At 33.5% G+C, this 8309-nt stretch overlaps 2 protein-coding genes across 8 annotated transcripts in view; both read right to left on the reverse strand.

The window, feature by feature from the left end:
* Positions 1 to 494: 494 nt before the first annotated feature.
* Positions 495 to 2956, reverse strand: LOC116352431 (cyanate hydratase-like). 4 transcript variants are annotated; one of them, XM_031785022.1, is made up of 4 exons: positions 2716 to 2956; positions 1871 to 2078; positions 942 to 1113; positions 495 to 811 (listed from the first exon to the last, which is right to left on the reverse strand). In XM_031785022.1, the coding sequence occupies exons 2-4, from the start codon at positions 1987 to 1989 to the stop codon at positions 641 to 643; spliced, it is 462 nt and encodes a 153-aa protein (XP_031640882.1). In that variant the 5' UTR covers positions 1990 to 2078; positions 2716 to 2956; the 3' UTR covers positions 495 to 640. The 4 variants fall into 4 exon arrangements, with proteins under 4 accessions (XP_031640882.1, XP_031640884.1, XP_031640883.1 ...); XM_031785024.1 differs by lacking the exon at positions 2716 to 2956 and adding an exon at positions 2224 to 2622 and having other exon boundaries at positions 1871 to 2145; XM_031785023.1 differs by lacking the exon at positions 2716 to 2956 and adding an exon at positions 2151 to 2622.
* Positions 2957 to 3584: 628 nt separating this feature from the next.
* The window catches only part of LOC116352505 (GTP-binding protein Di-Ras2), a 9910-nt gene continuing 5185 nt past the window's right edge, over positions 3585 to 8309 (reverse strand). For all 4 annotated transcript variants that reach the window (XM_031785154.1, XM_031785155.1, XM_031785156.1 and 1 more), the window contains exons 7-8: positions 8013 to 8130; positions 3585 to 7883 (exon numbers count right to left, since the gene is read on the reverse strand). In XM_031785154.1, the coding sequence (XP_031641014.1) occupies positions 7808 to 7883; positions 8013 to 8130 (194 nt within the window). In that variant the 3' untranslated portion in view covers positions 3585 to 7807. The remainder of the gene's footprint in view (positions 7884 to 8012; positions 8131 to 8309) is intronic.

Raw genomic sequence — 8309 nt, forward strand, 5'->3', positions numbered from 1 at the left:
GGCGAGCGAACATTTGGTTCGTGTTCTGAAACGTCGAAAGTGTGTTTTTAACGATTTTATTGGAGAATCTTATTAACACTTACAAACCCATCACTGTCATATACCTTTCGATTGAATCTACCGGCTGTACAATTGCATGCTACTTTTCAATCAAACTTCAAATTATCACAAACTTAACAAATGTGCACAATTTTATTGAAATATTTTTTCGAAAATATTCGATTCAAACACGGAAATTATGGTTTATCATTTGTGTGATATGTTTTTAAAATGGTATGGATTGGGTTAAAAGTCGCCGCCATTTTTACGGTTTCGTCTTGTCCGATGCGAATGTGTACTGTCGATTGCCGCAAAATAACAATCTGGTAAACAAAATTGATGAAAAATATGAATAAACATAGCATCACGGAATTCGTGACATGAAAGCAAAGAAAAATCTTTATTCATTATTCAAGATATTTATTGTAAATTCTTATTGCGACAGCAACGTTTCGTTTTTTTTTTTCGCATTCAAATTCTGAATAATTGTGCATTTATTTTTATTCGATATAGCAGCATTATTATGCCATCTAGATGTGAGTAGGTTAAGTATGTGCACTTTTTTGTGCTCTATTCTCAACTGGAAAAATTGAATATTCAATTAGAACTTTTTGTATGGCAAATATTTGCCATTTAATACAAGCTTCACACGGTCACCGGCTGGATCAACTTCTCGTTCAACTTTTACAGTGAAATCGATCGCACTCATGATTCCATCGCCAAATTCCTCGTGAATAATCTCCTTCAATGCTGGCCCATACACACCTAATGCCTATTCGATAGTTATAATAATTGTATTTTCCATAAATTAATTTTGGGATAGAAAAAAATTGTAGAAATGATAAATTAATTGGTTTCGATACGCAAAAAGTGCGGAATTTTCTGTAGCTCATTGAAATCACCTCGTGTAAACGATACAGCAGTGGATCCGATGATATGGAACCGTTCGTGGAATTTCTATATGGTACGGTTTGTAGCCAACGACACTCTTGGGCATTCAGTTGAAAGTACATACCAACGCTTTGAGATTGTTCTTCTGTCATTTGCATTTGACCCAAGCATGCTGCTACAGTCCTGAAAATTAAAAAAAAATTAAAATTAATTATGCATTGGCAAATTGCGGACATTTTCGTGCAATTGTATATAGTCAGTTTTTAAAAAAACTCTTTCGCTGCGAAAATTCCGTTTTAATCAACCAGCCGGTGTATATTTGTATGAGATTGGAGACTTTTTTTTGCGAATCTCGCTAATGAGCGCCATCTGATTTTAGTGTGAATTAGATGCAAAAACTGAATTTAATTCTGTAGCATTGAAATGAAAAAGTGAAAAAACAACAACAATAGCACGGCCACACAGAGCTGTACATCTATGCGTGCTGATGCATACATACACATATACGCTTTCTTCATTCTTTCATTCCATTGCTATACGTATCTCACTGGTCAACAGATCTATGTAGCCATGTTACTGTTGTTGTTTTTTTTCTCTTTTTCGATTCAATTCATTGTAACTAAATTGAGTTCAACTATGGAATACAAGATGGCACAGATGAGGGGAATTCGCATTTTGTCTCTTCATAGGCTTAACCGGTTGTAATCAACATATAGACGAAACTTGCGAAACTTTTTCGTTATAGTAATTAAAATTAATTTTTTAAAGTTCAAATTAAAATTTGTGCTTTTCTACGTTATTAAAATAAAGCTACGGGTTCTCTCTATCTCATGTCTGTCACAAGTCATTGCACTGCAATGCTAATGACTTTGAAGTCTCAGTTTGGCACAAGTGAAAGAAAAAACTCAACAACAACAATATTTTAATGTAAATTACATACCATTCCACACTTTGGTTAAGTTGTTGGGCTAAATCGCGCCACTTTTTCTGTAGTATGACTTTTTGTTGTAAAATTCGCTTGGTTACATCTTCACGGCACGTTGGCGTAATTTCCGACATATTCGTTGTGTTACGGAAATATCGCTGACTTTGGGTATTTATGAAGTGGATGAGAGATAGCAATGTTGAGTTGAATTGAGTCTGGCAGTCTGAAAATTAGTCCAACTTTGAAAACTGGAAAACTTTCTGAACATGAGCAATCTTAATGATGTTCGTCTAACCGTTTGGAAAGGATATGTTTATTTTTATTGGCAGGTTTTTTTTTGGCTCACTAGCTTTGAAGCGCCAACTCACTGTGTACGAAATGATGACAGCAATTACAACGGCAACTAATGGCAGCGTTGGTGTCGATGACGACAACACCGATGAATGAAAAGTTGCTCATTTCGTTGGCCGGTTACGAAAATGAGAGCAATTATAAATAAACAAACCGAATAAATTACAAATTGCCTTCGAGCTTCTTATTGCAGTCATCAGAAAATACACACGCTAACGGAGAATTTCAATCAACGAGCGAACCAAAAAAAACGAGCAAGCAATTGTGTCAATATTTATATTGGAAGACGACCAACAGATGCGATATTAAATGAAGTGATTGAGCGAAACTCTTCAAAGGAAACAGTCACTGCATTTAATTGTATACGGTCTATGCGATACGATGGTACGGTCATTTCCCATAACCAAAGCTCGAAGCAACAAATCAAGCGGGCAAAAAAATAAATAAAAATAAACACAACAAACGCTAAAAGAATTGCATTCTCTGCAATTAGTTGAATTGATACTTACGCGAAATAGATTTTTTTATTTTTTAAATAAAATGAAGAACGAACTGTCAGATTATTTTTCTCGAAGTTTGGTTGCTGATGTGGTTTTTTTTCTGCTTGGTCACTGAAAATGAATTTATTAAATGTTACAATCTCTCTCGCTCTGACAATAACAACAACAGCATGCAGTGCGTCAACGGCAATCATGCACGAACCAGAATCGGTATGCTACTGTCAGCCACTTTTTCTATCAACACTTTTTTGCATAAAGTTTTTGTGTTGTGGAATGTTGCAATTGAAATCATGTTTCATGTTATCTCATAAACAATATATTAGTTGTGCTGCTTGTCGCCCAGCAATTTACAGCTATTTATCAAGTCAGTCAGTGTGTTATTTTGTGTTTGTTCGCCTTGTTCATTCGTTTCGTTCGTCCGCATCTTCTTTGCACATCCAGTCAACATCACACACAAACACGTTTAATAGAAATGTTAATTAAAATTGTACGAAACGCATATTCGTTGAATGTATGTACAAAGTTTTGCACGTGTGCACAGAACCATACACACTTTTTCACTATTTCGTTCTCTCTCTCTCTCACGCTTGCATTTTCCCTGTAGCTTGATGTGTAATTGTCTCGTTCTCGTTTACCAATCTCATCGAGCTGGCTCCTGCAAATAATGTTAATGAATTATCGTGACGTATTCAGGCCAGATGTCGACTTCAAACGAAAATACACACAGCATATTCAACGCACACATAAAAGCATTCAACTCTAACTGATCGATCACACGAAAAATTACACTCGACTACACACAACTCACAGATTTACGCTATAGTAACAATTATTGAAAATTTTTATTTGAATGTATATAATAATAATAATAATGGCAATAATAATAAATAGTACTGAATGTTCATCGTAATTTTCAAAATGGTTCGGGCTTAACATAGTCTCGGCAAATTTTAATCGCCGTCAAAATTTAATAACGATATTGTTCTCAAAGGAGCTTATTAATTTTCGAAATCAATTGATGACTTTCTAAAACGTTAACATAGTTTCCTTACTACGACAAAACGGTCGCACAACTTTTTACTAAATAAAAAAAAAAACACTTTTTTTAATTTTTAATTTAATTTTCAATTCGGATTATGTGGGGAGCACAAAGCAAGGGAGCGAGCATAAATGTATTGACAATGGTAGCTTTGGCCATTGAATTAACTAAAATTGATGAAATTTCAATATCATACAAGTGTCTATAAGAGTGTTGTGGCATTTATGGCTAGCTGTTATGTTCTCATAGATCTCTCATCAGGCAAATTTTTTTTTGAAAGAATTCAGACGGTCTGCGTTCCAAAAATGCACTTTGGTAATCGATCACAATATCCATTCGGCGAATTAAAGCAATATCCATTTACACTATGAATTTTGTTTTCTCTCTCACTTGTGTGTGTCTTCTCGTTCCTATCCAAATACACACACACAAACACAAACAAGCATATATCGAGCAATAACTAACCAAAGAATTGTTGAAATGTCGAATTGATTACTACCGCACACGCCTGTTTTAGTGTGTGAGTTATGGCACAATCACCCAGCAATATCATCAATATCATCAATATCATCAATTGGTAAAAAGGTTGAAGTTTCGTTTGCGATATATATATACATTTGATACCCCATAAAGATGGTTCGGATGATGAGCTCATTCTCTTGGCGGAGATTTTTCGGGCGAGATGGATATTTTGTTGTTGTTTTTTTTTTGTTTCAATGGAAAAATCTCTTCATGAGATTATGTTTTACGTATCCATTTATATCCATATACAATATCGATTATGCAATGAATTAAACTGAAACCGAAAATGTGCTACAGAAAATCGCACCAATTTCGTTCGTTTGATGATAAATGAAATTCATGCCATTTCAATTGTTTACTTTGTCATAGCTGTGACCGATTCCACGATGAGGAGAAACATTTTCAAAATTGAGTCTATCATATTTGGTCAATAAAATACCAATCCATATATGGAATGTATATTGGTGCAAGCATGTGCGCATTAATATCGGGGATTTTTCATTATCAATTTTTCATTTATATTCGCTTCCACTTTTGCTGTGCATATTTTTTTTTTCGTGTGCATCGCACCCCTCGCAGAATGTAAATGATTAAATATTCAAGAGATCTTTTTCAATCGCTGGTTATTTGATATATTTCGATTTGGACAAATTTATTGAGTTAAATTCAAATGCGAATATTTGTATAGGTTAGAAAGCATACAATGATTTTTGGATAGGATAGATTCGTAAGATCTCCTTAAGATCCGAATAATCCAATAAATACATATATAATCATGCCATAGCAATGCGGAATAACTAATGTATGTATCATGCGACTACGTATGCACGCTTGTATCCGGATCTTGCGGAGATCTTACGAATCTATCCTATCCAAAAATCATTGTATGTTAGAAAGTGTTCTGTTTCATACATTGCTGAGTTAATAAATGCCGCAAAATTGAAATGTTTGCAAATATTCGGCTAATCAGCTGCATCTCCATTGAATATTCAGTCAAATTCATTCTTGCATAGTCCCGTTCACTTTACAATTTGACAAAAAAAAGAGGAAGAAAAAACAACTTAGTTTTAATCCATAGATTTAAACATACCGTAACAATTTTTCAAAATTAATAATAAATATTATAATTGTACCGTTTGGAAACGGTGATAGAATTTATGTTTTATCCAAGGGGTTAGCTACGATGGCGATTTTGCTGGGCATTATTTTAAAAGATGCTTCATTTTGTATGGTGCAATTTCGTTTTAAAAACAGTGATGAATTTTGAATGAAGAAAAATACAATAGTATCGCCTTAAACTTTAATTATGTAAAATCAAACAATCTACGCTTAATTATTACTTTTCCGCACACACGCACACCGTATGAAAGAAAATGCATACTCAGACGTGTTCATTGAATTCAGAATACAAATTCGAAGAAATTTTAAGAGTATATATATTTATTTAAAAAAACACAAACAAGTAGAATGACCTGTTTCGCCCCGTTTTCCTATCAATTCTAATTATTGTACGTCATCCGTATTTGTCCAGCTCATTAAATCAAATCACACAATTCGTGGCTATCCCCTTGGTATTTCACATTATAATTGGACATAGTTTCCTCTCGAAATCTCTCCGCTTGTGTTCGTGCTCTAGTTTGCATTGCAATCAATGGTCAGAACAGGAAAAATATTTGATTTCGTACTTCATTACATAATTTTCTGCATTTTTGTTTTCTAGCCTGTGTGCTGTATATAAATATTTGCAATATGATAGGTGCTTTGTAAAAACGGATGCCAAACATGGGTAGACGGATGAAATGCAATCATGGAGAAAATTATTTTCACTGCTGCCCAATATGTGATAGCAACGAGGAGTATGGGGGAAAATTCAGCCATAGTGGAAACATCTCTAATATAACTTTTTTTATGGAAGCCAACCAAAACGAGTGCCAGAACATTTCACGAATGTATTTTTTCGCCAAATGAACGAAGTATTTTCGCGAAATGTTCCGCCATTCAACCGAAACACCATTCGATTGACCATCTAACTAAACGTGGATCTTTCTTATATATGGCGCAAAATTTGAACTTTACTTTCTCAAAATGTTTACTATTTATTTAAAAACGAGAAAAGTAGTAGTTCTATCATTTTTTTCACTTTTTCATTGACTTTGGTGAAAAACCATGAAAAATAACTTTAAAAAACTGGAAATATAATGAAATAAATGTTCAAATTTGAAGCTATATTCAATGGCAAGACTACTAACAATACGTGACAATTTCGATCACTGGAGTTTGATGTCCAAGTTTTTAGCGGCGGTTTTACCGCACTCTCTCCTATATTTTTTTTTTACAAATTAATAAATGTATTTTCCGAAACTTTGTTGACTTTTTTTTGTCTAGTTGTTGATTTTAATGGTGTTTTGTTGTTGTTATCATTCATTAAAACCGATAAAATGAATAACATGCTTGAATGCGATTAATTGCACAATTTACAAATGATTTTCATAAAATGATTCGTTTGATTATTTACGGGCCATGTATTTTGGAATTAATCCGATAGACGAATTGAATATTAGAAAACAAATAACGAAATTGATATGAAGAGACATACATTCCTTTGTGTATATGTATGTGTCTATGTGAGTATGAGGCGATCAACAATATTGGATTGTTGTTTTGGTGTTCTTGTCTTTTATTATTACGAATGCCATCGATAAATTGCTAATAATTCGAATAAATAGCGTGCTAGAAATTTGATTCATCGATTTGGTTACGAACATTCAGAGACGCAATTATTGTATATTGTATGAAATATGTGCAAAATATTATATGAAGAGTCATTGGTTGACGCAGCACGTTCAATGACACACCAACCACATGACATCATCTTAGAAACCAATAATGCCTTTGCTAAATGCACAAAACGTACACACAAACGCACACACAAACACATCGCGTACGCATGATATAACTCATTCATATGCTGTTTTACTTGATTTTCGATTAGGAAATTGAGCAAATAATCGCATTGCTTTGTATATCTTTTCTAAATAGAATAACGATGATATCGGGTAATAATAATACTTGAAAATTCTTTTTTCTTTGTTTAAAACTCGTACTATCAATTTGTTCTCTTTTTTGTTTTGTTAAATGTAATAATTTTTATGATTATGACGGACGTTTTTCATTTTCAAATTCTACATATGATATAACAGTTCTCGAAAAAATTAGCCTGAGCGGCTATAAAAAATGTGTAACGTTTTTTTTTTTTAATTTTAGATAAATTTTTTTTGTTCATTTTTTTTTCTTGTTGTTTAGTGAAACCCTCTGACGGAGTTTTGATTTCATTAATGTTGTAAAATCACAAAATTCATTATTTTATGGAACATTTTCAGGACTTTTAGTAAGCTTCTGTAGGGTAAATTGGACACATGTTTGCTGTTGTATTTTGTTTTTGTTCAATAATATTTGATATTTTGAGTGTGTGTTTTGGGGTATATAAGTTTGTTTAAAGTTGAATGATAAGCTTCCTCCTTCAGACTTATATGTTGATATTTACTGAATTTGACAATCTTCGGATGTGTTGCGAATTTGTGCTTTGGCCTTCCGAGACGATCGTCGTATCAATGATCTGTAATTTACAAACAAATCAATGATTTATCCAATGTAAACAATATCATTGTTAAATGTAACACACTTTACATATTGTAAGTGGTTTTTGATTGGATGAAAGGATGAAGAAAGTGAGACTCTGACTTGCCTTGATCTTGGTTTAATTCTATTTTCTGTTACTATTGGTGCAGCATCGCCTGATCCACTTCCTGTATCTTGTACCTGTGATTTATCGCCGACAGCTGAATGACTTAAACGGCCTCTTGCTGCAAAAATTGAATCACAAAATCGATTAATACATCATTGAATTGAATCATCGCTCGGGGGAATCGTCGAAAGCTATACAATACATGGTTATGCACACAAAGAGATAGAGCTTGAGAGGGCTTGATACACAAAGAGAGAGAGAGAGAGAGAGAGAGAGAGAGAGAGAGAGAGAGAGAGA

This window comes from Contarinia nasturtii, unplaced genomic scaffold, assembly GCF_009176525.2.
Source record: "Contarinia nasturtii isolate CC-2019 unplaced genomic scaffold, AAFC_CNas_1.1 Cnas_scaffold_187, whole genome shotgun sequence".
NCBI lineage: Eukaryota > Metazoa > Arthropoda > Insecta > Diptera > Cecidomyiidae > Contarinia > Contarinia nasturtii.